This window comes from Pelodiscus sinensis, chromosome 1 (genome assembly GCF_052426305.1).
Source record: "Pelodiscus sinensis isolate ZL-2025 chromosome 1, ASM5242630v1, whole genome shotgun sequence".
Lineage (NCBI taxonomy): Eukaryota > Metazoa > Chordata > Testudines > Trionychidae > Pelodiscus > Pelodiscus sinensis.
Genome location: NC_143052.1, coordinates 91,875,318 through 91,895,053, shown reverse-complemented (window position 1 = coordinate 91,895,053; position 19,736 = coordinate 91,875,318). Strand labels below are relative to the sequence as shown.

The following is a 19,736-nucleotide window of genomic DNA, read 5'->3' as shown; positions in this document are numbered from 1 at the left end:
AGAGCCTTTTCATTGCCTTGTAGAATTAGGTGGACCGAGGGGCACGTGGAGCAGCTTATTTATGTAAATACGAGTGTCCTGCGAGATCCTGATGAAAGGCACTCTGCAATCCTCTCCCATCAGTTTCTAAAGATTGCAGCCTTATTTCCTCCTGTGCAGTAGGACACTTTCCCACACCAGTCAGTACCAACTCAACAGGCACCACTACTGTAAACAGGCTATTAGCATATGGGCAAAGGCAACTTGAGAATACCAGCGGCAGCTGCACTCTTTCTGCCTTTGTTACCTTCATAAGTGAAGTATCAGCTAAAATCATAATTACATGCGGAAAACTGTGCTCGCATTCAAGGCCAGTGCCCTATGCTCATTTTCATGCAAGCAAGCTCACACTTGGGAGGATGTATCTTGCCATGGCTTGAGTAGGGAAGTAAGCAACTAGTTGAGTCATTACTTGACTAGTTGCTGTCCTCCCCATCAGAGTGAGCAAAGAGGCTGGGGTGCAGGAGCTGGTGCTGGGGGGAGCCGGCTTAAAAGCAGGATGCCCCCAGCACGGTCTCTGCTGGAGGCAAGGGAGGCAGAGGCACAACATCTGGGACCGGGCATAAGCCAGGACAGCTAATTCCCAGATTGCACACAGTCCCCCTGCTGCCGCTCTGCATATTCCTCCCTTATCGACTAATCGAGCAATTGATGGAAATTCCATCAACTACTCAATTAGCTGATTAAACTCAATTTAACATCCCTAGGCGTGCACTGAGAGAGGCAACAGAAATAAAAACTCCAAAGCACAAGAGTTAATAAGCATGACTTGTTTAACATTTATAGGGAGCAAGGATAGGGGGAAGTTCTGAACCTTAAGTTTTGCTTTCCGTTCCTACGATATTGAGAATGGCACCAGTGTGTTATCTGTAGCTGCGGCTGTTGCACCACTGGATGTGTTCTCCCTCTACAGCAGTGGAACAATTAACCCAAATAAGGAAGAGGAAAAAAAGAGAATGAGAGAGGATGTGCTCTGCAAGATCCTGTAAGCCAATGAGACCATGAACAGAGAGCCTGGAGAGTGAATATGGCAGACTGCCAGAGAGGAGAAAAGCACAGGAAAGAAGATGGGAGATGCAGGACATAAGGGGCTTCTCCGTCAGCAAACTCAGATGCTCCATGGATCCCTGGTTCAACAATCCTGAACTTGACACCCATTGCAGTCTGTAGAGAACTGCAGCACCATACCTCTTCACCCCATTCAGGGTTCCCCATTGTTCAGGAATGCACCCTACCACTCCACATCAGGGGAAACGTATAGACAACCACAGCTTCACATATGTGGCCTATGAGAACCACAGTTGCTATATGAGCAGCTACCAAGGATATTAATGTTCGTTCCTGTTTATTAAGGTTCCTAAAAAAGTTTTTGCTTTCAAGTTCTTCAGATTTTTCAGCTGTTTTTATAAGTGAACAAAACTTTTGATTTGAAAGTTATTCATCCTTATATGTTACAAGAAAGGGAATAAAATGCTTGCTAGAAGAGAGAGTAATGATTTTATACACTCACAACCAGAACTAAATAATATAATCCAATGTACAGAAGGCACCTCAAGATGAATGGGTGCAGAGTGATATTTGCACAGTTGTGCAGCAGCACCCCAAAACTTCTAATAGGCCCCAAACTACAAACTACATAGAGCAGTACACTACAGCACAGTAACAGCAAGTCACAGTAAAGTGTTCTTTCAAAGCCTTCCCAAGCCATATAGCTCCTCATTGAGTTGGGCTGACAGGCCTTATGTCTGGCTGTTCCAACTCAGCAGGTAGCCATTACTCTTCCAACCTGACCACTTTTTCTCCCTTTGCTTAACCAATATTATGAAGGACACACATGATGACTATACACACTGATATTTTTCACACTGAGATCCAATATGATGAGTAAATAATGCCAGAAATCTCTCAAAAGCATGTTTAATTATCATTCTTAGTCCTAAGAGAATGCTGTACCACTGAGCACATGCAGGATTCAGGTCTCCCAAAGATTTTTCTCTCTCTGCTGAAAATACATTCTGCCAGAGAGGCATGTCAGTTATGCCTTTCGCCCACCAGGGAATGTTGTGGCACAAGAACTAATGGCAGCCAGTTCCTCGGCTGCAGTAGTCAACAGCCAAGAAGAAGGAAGAGAGGCTGGATGTCTCAGAGCTCTCTGCTTGTGGGGACAGACTGGAGCAAGGACAGAATGGGAGTGGGCGAGCAGGGACATGTGGAGGGGTGGCTGACTGGGGACAGGAGTTGCAGGGTTACTTGTGTATGAAGGAAGATGTGCCTGAATGGAAGATGCCAGGGGGTCAGCTAGGGTCTCCATTAGGGATGTAAGTGACTAATTGACTACCCAAACAAATGCTTATTGGGTAGTTAAGTAGGAACTCAACTAGTCGCTTCCCTGCCCCTTTGCTGCCACTATAAGAGAGGGGCAAAAAAGGGGGAACATAAGCCAGAGCTGGGGGAGCCAGCTTAAAAGCCAGTCCCCATCACAATCTCCGTGGGGACCTGGGGGCAGCAGGGAAATGGCATGAACAAGGTTGAAACAGTCCCGCTTGCGCTGGTCCTAATGTTGCTCCTCTCCCTTTGGAATGAGTGTGTGATCTGCAGAAGGATCATGTGTGGTCTATACAGAATGATAGGGCCCTATGCATGTCGAGGATGTGTAGAATGGCTTCCTCACGGGAAGCATGAGTTTTTGGAGAAAGTCAGGAGGATGATGGACTCATTTATGTGGAAATCTGAGCAAACTTTTGGCACAAAGGAAGGGTGCAGCCAAAGGATTACATTGTCTTTGTGAAATATGGTATAGGGCAGAAAAGCTGAGAGAGCAGCAGTTTCACTAACTTGCCTCGCAGCTGTGATTGCTATTAAAAATATCACCTTCATTGTTAATAGAAATAGTGAGCATTTCACCAGGGGCTAAAATGGAGGCCCTGTTAGAGTGTTGAGCATGAGCTCCAAATCCCACATGGGGTCTACAGGCCTATATAGGGGACTGAGGTTATGCAGACCCTTGAGATACCTCATGGAAATAGGGTGCGCAAAAACTGAAATCCCACAGACTAGGTGAGTGAAATGCTGATAGTGCAGCTAGGTGAACTCTTAGAAATTAAACCGACAGTCCTTGTTGTTTCAGGTGCATGGTATAATCAAGGGTTACATGAAGAGGAGCACTGGAAGGTTGACTGTTGTTGCTCATACACCAGATTGTGAAGCGCTTGCACTTATAGAGGTACATATTGTGAGTGGTCTGCCTCCTACTCTGGAGTAGGATGGCCTTTACTTATTGGGAACATATTTTCTCCTCTTCCAAAAGCCAGATAAGAACCAGACCATCAGATGCAGCGTTCCTAGTTGGGGATGGAGAAGGGTGCCTCTGTTCTGAGATAGGAGGCCTGGGTGGGTTGGAAGAGATTAAAGAGATTGAAGAGACATTTGAGAGAGACAGGGAAAGCAGATCTGCCTGGCCCAAGATGGGGCTATGAGGATGACTCAGGCCCCATTTGATTCAATCTTCCTGAGGACTCTGGCGATGAGTGGAATGGGAGAAAAGATGTAATGGAGATGAGCTTGCTAGGGGATAAAGAAAGTGTCACCCAGAGATCTAGGACCTGTGCCTGCCCTAGAGCAATATTGGGCACACTTGGCGTTCTGATGCACTGCCAAAAGATTTCTTGTAGAACTCTGTCTGCATCTCCTCTTTGTAACCTACTGCAAAGTAACATCTGAGAGCACCCGCGGTAATATTCTTGATGCCTGGTAAACAGGACACAACAATGTTGATATTGTTGTGAATACACCAGTTCCACAAGTCTACAGCTTCCATGCAGAGGGAACAAGAACAGGCGCCACCCTGATAATTGATGTAAAACATTGCGGTTGTATTGTCACTGAGGATGCACAGCTTAGAACCTCGGATGTGGTGAAGAAAATGTCTGCAGGCACAGTATACAACTTGGAGCTCCAGCGGGTTGATATAGAACCAAGACTTCTGTGCAGACCATCTGCCCTGAGCAAACTGATGGTGTAGATGCACGCCTCACCCAAGGAGAGAAGCATCTGTAGTAATCTGTCTGGATAGTTGGTCTTGGTAAAATGGAACACCAGCAAGAAGGTTGTCCAGGCTGGTCCACTATCTCAACAAAGTGAGGACCCTTGGGGGTACTGAGACTTGTTTGCGACTGTGGTGTTTGGCAGGTTTATACACTGAGGCGAGTCAGTGTTAAAGGCAGTGAAAGTGCACTCGAGCATGTTGAACTACCTATGTTGTGGCAGCCATATGGCCCATGAATACAGATAAATATTGGGACTGGATCTATGATGACCACCAAGCTTCTTACTGCCTCAAAGTGGTGGTGCAGAAGATAAGCCCATGCTGCCAGGGAGTCCAGATGAGCTCCTATAAACTCTGAAGATTGGGTGGGGATTAGGGTGGACTTTTGATGGTTTAGGACAGTGGTCACCAACCTTTTGGGGCCGCCCACGTGCTGCGTGCCCGGGGGCAGGGGCCAGCCCAGATCATTCAGGGGGCACACACAAATGCTGCGGTGGGCGCCATGGCACCCGCAGGCACCGCATTGGGGACCACTGGTTTATGATGAGGCTGAGAGAATCAAACAGCCTCTAGGTAAAACAAATCATTTACTTTGTGGATTGCTGGGAAGGGCACAGTTCCCTTTGTGATGTAGGAATACCTCAACTACCGCCAGTGTCTTGGAGAAGACTGAGAGCGGAGGAAAGTCCGAAAGGCAGGACTCGATACTAGAAATGTTCTGAAGCCACTATAAATTGTAGAAAGCATCCCTGCACTGAGTGTATAGTCATGTGCAAGTAGATTTCTTAGAGGTCGAGGGCTGCAAACCAGTCACCCTCATCCAGTGGCATGATGATCTACATGAGTATAATCATCCTGAACCGTTGTTTGTGGAGGTATTTGTTTAACTGGTGAAGATCGAGTATCGAGCTCAACCCACCCATTCTCTTTTCTGTAAGGAAGTAGATTAAAATCCCCTGGCCTGATATCTTTTGGGCACCTTCTCTATAGCTCCTATGTGAAGGAGATGTTCCACTTCTTGGCAAAGGAGTGTTTTGTGAGAGGGGTCCCTGAAGAGGGACAGGGAGAGTGGGGATGTTGGCGGAATGGTGGTGAGAGGAAGGGAGTATCCGCATTTGATGAACTCTAAGACCCAGCAGAGTCCGTGGTAACTGCAGCCCATTGACTGAAAAAGGGGCGCAAACAGTGGTGAAACGCTGCGTGTCTGCAAGGCACTGGTTGAGTGGAGAGGCCATGCAGACCCTCGACCAAACCTTCACATCTGATGTTTGGAGGCCTGCTGAGCAGATGAGTGGTTGTTGGGAGCCCATTGGCATTGATTTCTGAGTCCAGACAGGTGTTGGTCAAATGGTCTTTGCTGATGTCTGTTGTAGGAGAAATCGCATTGTCTCTGGTAGAGCATGTCATGCCTACTTCGGAATGGAGGAATATACATCCCTAACGTGCATAATGTTGTGCATGAGTCCTTGCTGGAATGAAGGACCTTGTCCGTCCTGGCAGCAAAAAGTTTTTCTTTGTCGAATGGGAGACTTTGGTTTGACTTGACTTTGGTTTGAAGGTCTTTCGGAACTCCCGCTGCTTGCAGCCATGATGAGTGCCTCATCACTATGGACGTCACCGTTGCCCTCGCAGCCATATCAAGTGCCATTTACAGGGCTGTGTGTGATGTGGTATAGCCCTTTTGCACTATAGACTTCATGATAGGTCTTTTTTCATGCAGGAGGTGCTGCATGAGTTCTATCAGTTTGGTGTAGTTGTTGAAATCGTGGTTAGCCAGTAATGCTGTATAATTGGCTATTCAAAGCTGCAGCATGGAAGAGTACATTTTCCCGCAAAATATGTCCAATTGCTTATGATCTTTTTCCTGTGGGATGGTTTTGTATTGAGAGGTTTTGGACCTGTGTTGTGCTGTATCCACCACCAATGAATTTGATTGCGGTTGAAGAAATAAAAAATCCATGGCCTTAGAGGGAACAAAATATTTTCTATCAGCCCTCTTGTTCGTCAGAGGGGGCTGGTGTTTGCCAGACCTTATCTGCCGCTTCCATGATTGCTTCATCTATTGGAAGGGCAATCCTTGATTTTGCGGATGGCTGGAGATTCTTTAATAGTTTATGTTGTTTCTCCTGGACTTCTGATAACAGGACCTCCTGGCTGGTGGAAACCTTTTTAAATAAGCCCTGAAATTCTTCAGGTCATTAGCTGGCAATGAGTCATCCAGAATAACAGCCTCATCAGATGAGGATTCTGCACACTTGTGTGGCATCAGCCCCCATTGTGAGTTTTCCCACTCCAAGATGACTCTGCATGGACTGGTAGAAATCCAAGATGGCTGGTTTCCACAGTGTGATCATCACTCACTTCTCTACTGACCGTATAACTAGTATAGCATCCCTGCATTGGATGGCTTGAGAAAGCATGGCAAACAGATCCAGAAATGTGGTTCTGCATATCTGAAAGCTCTTCTGCTACTTATCACCTCAAACCTGCATTACAAATTGATTCCAACAGTAAGTGCTCATTTCTTGAGTCCAGACACAGTGCTCCATCTCTATGCATTGCCAAAACATCCCATAAAACAGTGTGCAAAATGGTGAAAAGTTGCACTCTGGGACACCTATTCGTACATCAATATGCATTCGTGATGAGCATGTGCAGTACTAATGCAAAGAGGAAAGTATGCACCCATTCAAATGATACAATAACCACGGTAACTGCTCACATAACTTACACAGGCAAAATTTTGTAAGCTAGACATAGCCGTGTGCATAATTTTCCTACTTGACCTATGAAAACCTGTCTCAGCCACTGACAGCAGCCCTTCTCCCCCAGTTTCCAGTCCAACATCTCCATGGCCACCAGCAACAACATCTCCAATCTGCATGGCCAAGGATGGCATGCTGAGGATTAGAAGAAAAGGCTGGAACTATGAGCTTGCCTTTGAGCCACTCCACACCAGCACATGATTATCAGAGCTTGTTCTCTAGATAAATTGGAAGTTGTGTCCACTGAACACTCCACCTTTTCTGGAGCAGTCTAATCAGTCATTCCATCAAAGTTCTTCAAAATTGTTTACTACTATTATGGCTACACCAATTCCAGCTATCTACACTGGATATGCTCCCTGTATAACAGATACTCTATATAGCAGCAACTTCAAGGTCTAAATGCCACTCCCAATAAGCAGTTCATTCAATATAATGGGGATTGTTGGATCATAGTTCAGATATGTACCTGTTTTATCTTGTAAAAATAAGACAATAAAATTGTCTAGTTACTGCCACTGATATCCTTTCACAGTCTCTTCAGGTCCATTCTGAGCTAGATGACACATACAACAGTTATAAAAAAGATACAACTCCAAGGCTATGCTGTCAAACAAATCAAGGAACAAATACCCAAGAACAAACCCCTTGTTAGGAATCTGTACATTTTGCTTAGGCCTTCCAATATTGTTAACATACCATATATGCGTTTATATACATTCTTCTGCCCTCTACTGGATCATAAGTGCCAAGATTACCAATTTGTAAAACTTTTGCCCTCTGGCGGGTGGAGGCATTATGACAACAAATTGAGATTTTTCCTCAAGCGTGCATTAATACATCCACATTTACAGATTCTTTTTTTAACCTCTTCAAAGTATGGTACAGGATCTTAACTGCTAATCACCTATCTTTGTGAGGTTCTTCCTATTTTAATAGATAGGGAAAGAGGTTAAATTATTGGGAAAGGTCACAGAATGGGTCACTGACCGAAGCTGTAAAAGAGGTCACCAGTCTTTATTTACAGACCCATTGTTAATCCCTTCATAGCATTAGCCCTAAATTATGGAAAGCCTGTCTGCATAATAAAGGTTGCAACAAGGTTACTTTACTATGATAGAACAGATTTTCACAGGCATATATACTTCTTAAAAACGGCCCAGACTAACTTTTCATGCGTGGTCTGTGACCAGGGAATCTAAGGCATAAACTGAGAATTGTACAAGCAGTTTGAGATGCAGATCTTAGAAAACATAAGTATAATTCACTATTTAAAAAGACCATATTTTAGCAAATCACCTCTCAAAAATTATTCCATTGAATCCCAGAACTAGAAGAAATCTCTAGAGGTCATCAAGTCCAGTCCCCTGAACTCATAGCAGGACCAAGCACCATCCAAACTACTGGTTCTCAAACTTTTTGGCCCATGGCCCACCTGGCTCAATGCAAACTTTTCTGTGGCCCACCAGCTGCTAATGGAAACTTGCTGTTAACTACATAATTATGCCTGAGCCATTTTGCTAGTGCTGCAGCTAGGGAAAACAGTTTAATTTAACCAGTAGGAAAGGAAATATTAAATTATTAAACAGATTAAATGCTTTAACTTTCTCATGCTAGTTTACCAAACTTCATTTTAAATAAAGTAAATTTTAATTTATGTCCAACACAAAAGGTTTCCATGTTTTCTTTATTTTGGCAAGGGTGGGGAACTTTTTTGGACTGGGGGTCACTGCCCCACACAAAAATCAATTGGGGACCATACAAGTGAGAAGCAAAAAAAGCCCTTCCCAAAATCCCCAACTGTCACTGATGTGGCCCCCAAATGAGACACTTCACTCCTCTGGCGCTCCAGGGACAGGTAAAACAGAGATTCAGGGCTTCCCATAGGCCAGATTTACTCTTCTGGGGTTCCAGGGTTAGTGGACTTTATGGACTCTTAGGTTCTGGGGTTGGGACAAATATTAAGGGGTTCTGTGTGGCAGATGGAGCTGCCAGTGAGAGGAATGGGGTGCAAGGTCTGGCTGGAAACTGGTGTGCAGGAGGGGTGAGGGGATGAGATCTAGATTGGAGGCAGGGTGCAGGAGCAGGCTGGGAAATAGGGTGTTTGGCCAGGGGAAGGGGAAAGAGCAAGAGAAGGTGCAAGTGTCTGGCCAGGAGGGTGGGTACAGGAGCAAGGGTGGGTGCAGGAGTGAGCTGGGGGTAGGGTGTCTGGCCGGGGGGAGAGGACAGGAGCAGGCTGGGGTTAGGTGTTTGACCAGGGAGAGGGTGCAGGAGCATGGCAGGATGCAAAAGCAGGATGGGGGTAGGGTGTCTAGCCAGGGGTGAGGGGTACAGGGGCAGGCTGGAGGTGTGGGGTCTTGGTGAACGGGGTGGGTGCATGAGGAGCCAGGGGGTGCAGAGGGCTGGGCATTTACTTGCCTTCATGTGCTACCCTGCTCCTAGGCACAGCCTCCCACTGTTCCCTTTAGCTGGATTCCAGCCAACAGGAACAGCGGGGAAAGCCTCCAGGCAGCGTGCCCACATGCTGCTGTTCCCTCAGCCAGGGGAAGGGAAGCACTTATTTCCCACAAGCCAGATCGCACAGCAAGGCTTGTGGCTCTCTCTCCTCTTCCCCCGTGCCCCCCCCCCCCCCAGCAGGAAGCCAGCTCTGGCACTCCAACCCTGGGGGAGGGAGAGGGAGGCTGGAGCACCAGCGCAGGCTTCCTGCTGTGGGGGAGGGACAGGGGCTAAGCTCAAGTCACAAACTACCTGGAAGGCAGCAGCCTCCCCTGCCCTCCCCCCCATCCCCGTGCTGCTGCCATTGATAGTGGCAGGTGTGTATGGGGGGGGGGGGAGGTGGCACTATGAAGACGGTGCTGGGGGGAAACCAACTTAGAAGATGACTCCCCCCCTCTCACACCCAGCACCAACATGCCTCCCCACCACTGTAGGAGGCAGCAGGGGTAGGCAAGTGGATCCGCTGGCACTTACATGGGTAGCCAGCTTTCAAGCAGACTCCCTGTATCTGATTCTGCCTCTCACCCTCCTTGCTGCTTCCTCTCTATCAGAGGCAGTATCATAGAAACCTAGGGCTGGAAGCAGCCTCTGTCCTTGGGGAGCTTGGACGGATGGACGGATCCACACACACACACACACAATGTTGCCAGGGAGTAGCCTCTGTCCACAGGGAGCTTCCTTTGCGGATCCCATCCCACCTGCCATCCTATGCTGCTTCCTCTGCTAGAGAGGCAGCATTGTGGGGTGGCAGGGGACTCCCTGGGAGTGGTGCTGGGAATGCACTGACTGCTGGCCCACCCCCAGGGACTATTGAATAGTTGTATAACTGCTAAAATGTCATGCAGTTACTTGACTGTTCAATTACATTCTACCTAACATCCCTATGGTTCATACACTGCCTTCACATTAACTTAACAAATAAACTGATCGAAGTACAAGCTCACATTTTATCAGTGGTTCAGGGGAAGGGAAGTGAATCCAGGTCTACTCTAGAGGTAGCTGCTTCTGAGTGGAGTGTGTGTTCGTGTGTGCACATGCAAAGACAAATGGTTTGGATATTTACTATACATGAACACTGCTTATTTTCAGGAATTTGCATCCACAGATATCAATACAGCCTAGCTTGGGGTGAAGGGAGAGAATGATACCAATTTTTCCACTGCAGATGCTGTAGGTCACATTCCAGCAGGAACTGGTACAATATAATCCATGTGGTGCTGTGGCTCCATTCTACATCAGGGAGCTCCAGAACTCACAGTGAGAGCTTGCCTACACTTGAAATGATGCAGTTGCCCCACTATAGCACTTCAGTGTAAGACACTACCTACACTAATGAGAGGGGATCTCCCATTGGTGTAGGTAATTTCTCCCCCCAAGTGGTGGCTAGGTCAACATAGGAATTCTTGCATTAATCTAGCACGGTTTAAACTGGGGTTTAGGTTGGTTTAACTATGCTACTTAAGAGGTATGGATTTTTAAAACCCCTATACAAGGTAGCTGGATAAACCTAACTTTTAAGTGTAAACCAAGCTTAAGCTTTATTGCCCAGAATACATTGTGCTTCCCCAAAACCCATGGCATTTGGCTCTGCACTACAGAAATACAACACATGCTGGGGCATAAAAACAGCTGGCCTCCTGAGGATGCAGGAGAATGAATGGAGTAGAACTTGAGTTACTGAGTCACTCACTCTCTCATGCTACAGCAACAGCTGTTTCTTTCCTTTCCTTAGACAGGAATGAAGCAGCAGCATCCATATTTCTCTTTCTTCCTGACTATACCCAGAGGATAGTTAGTGAATACTGCTTAGCCACTATTCACTCATTACTGAGAAGTGGTCAGCTAACTACTGTTATTGTCCTATATTTACAGTCTTTATATACTGTCTGCAATGTGATTTAAAGGATTAGAATTACCTAGGAACTCATCATTTTTAATTTATTCCACTAAAGATCTCTCTCTCTCTATTGGGATAGTGCCAGACAACCATCCACTCGGGAAGAGATTATAGAATTCCACCTTCACTCCATCTGAGCACCGATCACCAGGAGTTCTGTAACAGGGCAGCGTACACAGGTGTTGTTGCCTGGCTGTCTCTTAACAGAAATTCAAGATTTTCACCCAAGCCTCTCAGATTCCTTGAGGAATCTCCTCATAGAAATTAATGCTGTGGGAACAAAGGGCAAACTACAACAACAATGGGGGGAAGGGGAGAAATTAGTCACAGATTATCTGACATTAAAACTCTATAAGCAGTAGTGGAAACTATAGTAGTAGTATGTCAGTTATCTTCTCTGCCTCAAAGAAAGTGCTCCACAAACCTGCATTCCAGAAAAGTTTTGTATTTGCTTTTTTCACCCATTTAATTTATGGATTTAGGTAGTGGCTTTATTCACTGTGTGCTGGCAGCTTGTGCACTCCTGGGGCTGGGTGGCAGTGATTCTGAATCCAGCTGCTAAAATCATTTTCTATGCACTGGCAATCTCTCTCTTCTTGATTACTTTAACCTTCTCCTATCTGGCTCTTTGCCTCTTAATCTTTGTCACCCATCTCTCCAAAATGTCACTGCTAAACTCATACTCCTCTCCTCTCATGCAGATCATATCACTCTCCTCTTTGAATCCATTCACTGGCTTTCCTCTCAACATGTTACATTAAAGATCAGGGTCTTCATCTACAAGACTCTATTATATAGCCTGGCTCCTAAGTGTTCCCATTACTCATTCTGATCAACCTAATCATCTTTTCTTCATCCTATGTCCCAGCTTTTATTTATTGCCTCCTATCATACTGCATGCTATGCTTGGAACGCTCTTCTTGCCTCATCCAACAATCATCTTCTTCCCATGCTTTCAAACCCGTACTTTCAAACAATCCCTCCAGCAACACTTATCTTCATCTATAGTCTCGAAGCATAGTTTTCCAATCCTGAATACTGTCTTGTGCCTTATGTTTAAGTTGTAAACTCTTTGGGATGGAGTTTACAGCCTCATCTGTTTGTCTAAGTATCAAGTACATTTATAGCAAATTAAAAATATTTTAAATTAAAATGGTATTAGATAGTCACAGAAAAGCTGTCTCAGACCTCCTCCAAACATAAAGATACCCTAAACCACCATTTTTTGTGAAAGAGAGGGGGCCTCCCCTACTCCCCAAATGTGCCACACCCTCCCACTCCAAGGCCATCTGGCTTTTATTCACCATGAAAGCCAAGCCTCCACACTTCTCTCTAAAAGGTCCAATCTGATGATTAGAAGAGCCCTCCATGTACATACAGCAATTAATTAGAACCTCAAAAGAAGACAAAAGCCACCCAGAAACGAAGCACTGGTGAAACTCTGTATTTTGTATTAATACATCTCTGTAAACCATGGGTATTCTGGGGTGACAGAGCACACGAGCCAGCAGGAAATCTGAGTCTGAATGACTGCCGAGAACATGCAGGGAAGACCAGAGATTTTCAATATACAAACAAAAAAGGCAAGTAGGGCAGAGACTGCTAACCTTCCCGCAAGCTGTGGTACGAATCCTGACAAGTGTTTGTACAGATCTGCTGCTGCTTCGACACAGTCTCTGTGAGTGGCACAATCCCGACATAAGCAGGCTGGAGAGTCTTGGCTTTATCCAACATGCTGGAGGATGTCCCAGGATCAGAAAGCAGATGCAGTAATAAAGGAGATGCCCTTTAGGCAAGTAAGGGCTGTTTAATCCTCACAGAAGGCCCAGTCACAATCTGTCATTGGACTGAGAAGGCTGCTTAATCATAGACTCCAAAGCTGAGCTTGCACAGGAACAGATAGACAATGGAGGCAGTGACAAATCCTGATTAGAATCAACAAGTCCTGGCAAAAAAAATTTTCTTCCTGTCAGCACCAGGCTTGGACACAGAAATCACCCAGCTTCAACAGGCAGAGTATACATGCAGGGAGATGGATCTCAATTTGCAGTCTGCATAACAGGGGGGTAGGCTTCTTCATGAAGCTACTTGCAATGACAGCCAACCTCATTCACCCAAAATAGTACACAGTTGTTTCTCTACTCAGACTTCTAACACTTGCCAGACAAGCAACATCATGTGACTTAGTCCCATTCCTCTCTTCCAGTCCCCCCCCCCCCCTCCGCCCCCAGAGTAAGCACAAAAGAGAGAGACGGGGCTCTGAGAAAGTTTTTCTGGGCCCAAATCCTCAGGCACTGATAGTGCAGGCTTCCATGCAAACACTGCCTCCGTTAATATACCTGCACCCTGACCTGGAAGAACCACCTCTTACTAGTGGTGGCTAGCAGAGTTCAGTCTATGGCTCTACTGCTGGAAATCAAAGAGAGGCTTGGAATTAGGGCCAATTTGGTGATGGGGTTTGTAATGTGGATGTTTGAGACACAAATCAAACAACTGTCTGCGAGTTAATGAACTTTGGCCACTACACACCAGTGCAGAACTCAAATTGGCAACTTGAAGGGGAAGACCCTAGATGGCATAGTGACAGGGATATGCAATGCCCACCCTCAATGATTTTACAATTGGCAGAAAATATGCCAAGACAAATGGCGGGGAAAGCATGCACACACTACATACTAAAATGGTTTGGTTGATATACACAAACCCACACACATACACACCAATATCTTTCCAAACAGAATTAGGTCACTAGTAATAGGAGGCATCCTACAGCACTTAGGTACAATACTGACAGCCATATAATATAGGTACAGGAGGTCCCCGATTTGCGACTGCCCAAGTTCCGACCCCCTGCACTTACAACCATTTTTGTAAGTGCGGAAGGGGCCTGGAAACCCCTAACTTAAGTCCTCAGCCCGCATTTATGACAGTGCAAGGCACCTATTGTAAATGTGGATTCAAGTTACGAAGCCCCCAACTTGAGACATGATTAGTTCCAGGGCAAGCATCGCAAGTTGGGGGCCTCCTGTACTAGAAATGTTAATGGGTAACCAGTTAACTGGCAACTCTGGCACCGTCATACCATGGGTGGAGGGACCAATCCAGGCTGGCCAGGCCCACTGATGCAGGATCCCAGCTAACCAATTAAACATAATATTTATCTGGTTAACATTTTAAACTGGGATTTTACATCCCTAATAGGTACTGCAAAGAAAAAGGTGCATAACGTCTCTTAATCCCCTGAAGGCTAACTAAATACAAGGCTGAAACAGTTCAGTCCATCTGATCTACATTGGGAGTTCAGGTCAAACTTAGATGCATTAAGTCAATTTTCCAAACAATGAGTCCAGACTATCAAGTCTGTTCAACTGACTTTAAGGGCTTATCCTTTTCACAAGTAAATGGTTGACTTTACAGTAATGTAGATGCAGTGCTGTGAAAGTCATGTTTTTGGTCTCTGGGAGGTGTCTCACAGTGCCCCATTGTAATCGCTCTGGCCAGAATTTTCAACTCTATTCCTTGACAGGTGCACAGGAAAAGCCCTGAGAAAAATGGAATTTAATTTTTTGTGTGGCCAGTATAGCCAACAGACTTCAGGGCATGTAGTACATCTCAGCAGTACCCCTGACCATGAATTCCCAAGGTTGCAAACAAGCACCAAGATGGATCGTGCAGGAGATCCTGGACTTGCTGGCGGGAGGGAGGAATCTGTTATCACAGAACTACGAACCAACAAATGAAACAGAGGTCTATGCCAGTGTTTCTCAAACTGTGGGTCACGACCCCCGGGGGGGTCGCAGCTGGATTCAGTTTTTCTATTTACGATCCCTATCCCCCGGGCCATGAAGAGTGGCAGGGCGGCGGAAGGCAGCCGCTGGCAAGCCACGCAGCGTGGCCAGGGCCGCAGGACTCCAGGAGTGCGGCTCAGCTGCAGGAGGAGGCAAGGCGGCAGGAGAGTGAGGCCAGCGCCAGCACAGAAGCAGACGTGTGAGGAGCCAGCCGGGGCACGGTTGCTGAGCAACCGAACGCTTCCTCAGCTGGGAGAGGGCGGGGTCCCTCAGGCAGCGGGCTGGGAGATTGGGTCAGGGCAGAGAACCTGGAGGTAAATAAGGGCACGTGGGGGTCAGAGGATGAGACAGAGGAGAGGAGAGAAACAAACAAAAAAGTAGTAAACCAAAGGGGCGTGGAGCGGAAAAAAGGAACAGAGGAGAAAGAGATGGGTGGGAAGGACCCTGCAGGGGGGAAGGGCGTTGAGGACCGCAAATACCTTCAAGGAACCCTAGGAGGGGCAAGGAGTTTGGTGAGAAGGGGGGAGGAAGCAACCCAGTGAGGGGGGGGAAATCACACAAATTCATTTAGCATTTTAGGGGGTCGTGGTATCACAAAGCTTGAGAACCCCTGATTTATGCCAAGATCGCGAAGGGCATGGAGGAGAAAGGATACACCAAGTATGCCCATGAGTGCTGTGTGAAAAATAAAGGAGCTGAGAAGTTGTACAAGACAAAGGAAGCAAACAGATAGTATGGATCATCACCGCAAATATGCCACTTCTATGAGTAGTGGAATGTGATCCCAGGGGAGGACCCAACTACATTCCCTAGCCAGGCCATGGATTCCTCCCGAGATACTCTTCTGGCAGCCTTGGGAAACAGCACGGAGGATGGCATGGATGATTAAAAAGAGGAGGAGGAGAATAGTCAGCAGGCAAGCAGGACAACCAATCTCACCAATAGTCAGGACCTTTAATAACCCTGGAGACAATCCCCTCTTCACAAGACTTGCCACATCCAGGGCCTCATGTTGGGGAGGGCAATTCTGGGGACAGGCTGCTCATAATTACTGACTCGGCACTGTGCCTTGACTCCCCCTCTCTCCCCCCCCCCATATACACCTTTCCCCCTTACTTTCACAAATATTAAGGAGCACACAGCAGGCTGCCACAACAATGAGAATTTTGCTTGTGCTAAGGTCTAACCTAGTCAGTAGACTGAGAGACACGTTCCCTTTAAACACTCAAAAGCACATTCTACCACCATTCTGCACTCGCTCAACCTATAGTTGAACTGCTCCTTACTGTGGACCACACTGCCTGTGTAAGGCTTCATGAGCCATGGAAGCAGGCTGGGTCTCCAAGGACCACTATTGGAATTTCAATGTCTGGGAAGAAAGTTCCAGCTTGCAGCTCTGTAAAGAAGGAGGAGTTCCTAATGGTGCACACATCATGCGCCTTTCCCAACCATTCCATGTTGATGTTGGGGAAATGGCCCTTGTAATTCAATAGTGTTTGTAGCACCATCTAGAAGCACCCCTTGCAGTCTATGTACTCCTTGGCAGGGCGGTCAAGTGCCAAGATAGAGATGTGCATTCCGTCTATTGCCCCATTGCAGTTAGGGAACTCTATGATGGTAAAACCATCCACTATGTCCTGCACATTTCCCAGAGTCACTACCCTCCATAGCAAAAAGGGTATTGATTGCTTTGGCTACTTGGATCACAACAGCCCCCACTGCATATTTCCCCCACTCCAAATTGATTCCCAGCTGACTAGTAGCTGTCTGGCACTGCAAGCTTCCACAGGGCTATTGCCACTCGCTTCTCCACTGTCAAAGTGGGTCTCATTCTGGTATTCTTGCACTTCAGGGAAGGGGAAAGCAAGCATACCTACAATGGAGCAGCTCCAAGCTCTGCACATTGCCTCTGCATGCAGGCACTGCCTCTGCAGCTCCCACTAGTCGCAGTTCCTGGCCAATGGGAGTTATGGAGCTAGATGCATGCAGAGCTAGGATATTAGAGAAGGACATGTAACCTGTTCTGAGAAACTAGATAGCGAGCCTGCCAGCCCCACCAACTCTTCCTCCCCCCCCCCAATACCAGTGGGGCCCCCAGGCTCCTCTCATCCACAGCACTCCCGCCCCTCCAACACCTCAGTACCTGCAGCATTCCCAAGATTTAATCAGGTGTATAGTACAAATCATAGACAAGTCATGGGCTGTGAATTTCTTGTTTACTACCTATGATGGCTGAAACAATCTTAACAATGGTTCTTCAAGATGACTAAAGGTGTGATGCATTCCTAAATTGCTGATCAGAGAACTTCAGTAACAGGGGTGTGTTAGGCACACATGACTGCTGTCCTTCCTCATGCTGCACCTGTAATAAGTCAAGATTGCCAGCCCAGGCTGCTGCAGAGAGGGGCCGCTTTGCAGCAGCTTCCCCTGCCCCCTCCCCCCTCCCCTCGTTGCTGCCTCTGATAAAGGCAGCAGAGTGGAGAGGGGAGGCGGTACCATGGAGACAGTGCTGGGAAGAACCGGCTTTTAAGCCAGCTACCCCCAGCACCTGCTTCCCCCTCACTTGCTGCCTCTGATACAGAGGCCAGGGGGGCGGGGGAGGAGCGAGTAGTTGACTCGACTACTCACATCCCTAGCTCTTAAAATACTTTCAGGGAAGAGCTGCAGCAGGGGTAGTTCCCAATTCGAGAGCGAGCTAGGACTGAGCTGGACTGACTGCCCACCCAGCCCCTAAATTACTTTTCTTGCAGAGCCACAACAGGGGTAGCTCCTGGGACTGGGTGCAAGTTGGTTCTGTGGCAGGGCATTGCCCTGTACTGGCCCTTTAAGGGGCTGAGATCTGGAGTCAGGAGGAAGCCCAACTGAGGCAGCTAACCAGAGCCCAGCTGGAGACTATAAAAGCAGCTCCTGGGAGGAGAAGGGGGAACCAGAGCTGACTGCAATGAGAGAGGCTTTGGCCTAGAAAACCCAGGCTACCCGGCCTGAGGCCCAGGGCTGCAAGGAGGCAGTCATGGAGGGTGGGGCTTGCAAGGAGGCAGCTGCGGTAGGCTGGGGGAGTTTGAGCCAGGGAAGACCCAGGCCATAAGTCCGCAAGGCAGGGTTGCAGGAGGCAACCAGGCAGGCCGAGTGGGAGAAGAACTGCGGGTCCTGGGGAGTAGGGAGGACCCTGGAGGAGGAGCAGAGGAAGAACAATGACTCTCCCTCCTCCCTCCCCCCGGAAGGGGGCATGGCCCAAGACCATAGTGGTCACTGCTGAAGGGAAGTGTCCTGAAGAGTAACACTTCACCCAAAGGGGGCCCATCAGTGTCGGAGCCGCCAGTTGCTTCCCCAAATCTACCCTGAGGGAAGAGCCATGCGGAAAGTGAGTCCAACCCGTTACAGTACCAAGTGCTTGCAGTGCTAACTCCGAACAATTATGTAGTTGACAACATTTTTGTCCACTACACAATTAATGAATTACACACTTAACATCCCTAGTAGGTCATGTAAGGTGGTATGTTAATAATGCTTTTGATATATGTCTCATGTGCACTGCAAAGGATGAAATGAAAGGCTAAGGCTAACCCTAAGGCTGTGTCTACATTGGCGCAATCTTGCGCAAAAGCCACCACTTTTGCACAAAAACTTGCTGCCTGTCTACACTGGCTGTGAGTTCTTGCGCAAGTAAACTGACATTCTAATGTATGAAATCAGTGCTTCTTGCGCAAGAACTATGATGCTCCCACTCAGAAAGAAGCCCTCTTGCACAACTGTTCTTGCGCAAGAGGCCAGTGTAGACAGGCAACATGAATTTCTTGCGCAAGAAAGCCCAATGGCTAAAATGGCCATCAGAGCTTCCTTGCACAAGAGAGCATCTACACTGGCAAGGATGCTCTTGCGCAAAAGCACATGCCAGTGTAGGCGCTCTCTTCTGGAAGAGTTTTTGCACAAGAATTCTTCCGCAAAAGAGTTCTTGCGCAATATCATGCCAATGTAGACGTAGCCTAAGTGTAGCAGCTTGTCAAGAAGTGTACCAATGGCTTATTAATGCACACTCAAATGTGGTTTATAACTATTATTCTATGTATAATACTTATAGTTATTAGTTTAGCAGTCTGGTAGCACAATAAAGAAAATGTCTTTAAGACACCATTTCATTGGTACCTTACATTAGTTTGATTAAATACATAGAGATTGAATGAGGATAAATGTTGGAGAACTTGTGGTGAAAGAGGAATTGTATGCATATATGTTGAGATATCCAATAATCCTAGAATATTGGGATGCAATCAATAATCAAATATCACAAATTGTTGGATATGTATTATCAAATGATCCTTTAATAATCCTCCTGGGGCTTCTTAGCACAAACGATGACACAAAATGAATAGTGATAGAAATGTAGCCATGTTAGTCTGGTGTAGCTGAAAATGAAGAAAATGAAGACTTAATCTCCTATCTGCTAGTAATTACTAGACTCTCGCTAGCCACTCACCTGAAAAAGAAAAATAGTCCAACCACAGAGGAATTGTTCAAAAATATATGGAAGGTCGTTGTGGCAAAATTAAACACACAAAAGTTACATATCCAACAAAATAGAGGGGACAAATATTTAGATGTCTGGCTGTTCAATACTCAGAGGAAATGGAGTCCCCTGCAAAAAACAGCATGCCTACCAAATTATCTTAAATATTTACATTTGAGGGACACAGGCCTGATCTGTTAAA

General features: G+C 46.7%; 1 protein-coding gene across 8 annotated transcripts in view; it reads right to left on the bottom strand.

The window, feature by feature from the left end:
- Window positions 1–19,736, bottom strand: part of MRTFA (myocardin related transcription factor A) — a 160,534-nt gene that overhangs the window by 87,915 nt on the left and 52,883 nt on the right. Inside the window, exon 1 of one of the 8 annotated variants that reach the window (XM_075913263.2) lies at window positions 12,850–13,382. The exons of the other annotated variants lie outside the window; for them this stretch is intronic. Coding sequence (XP_075769378.1) covers window positions 12,850–12,976 — 127 coding nt within the window. The 5' untranslated portion in view covers window positions 12,977–13,382. Of the gene's footprint in view, window positions 1–12,849; window positions 13,383–19,736 lie in introns of those variants that run through there. 8 annotated transcript variants of the gene reach the window in all.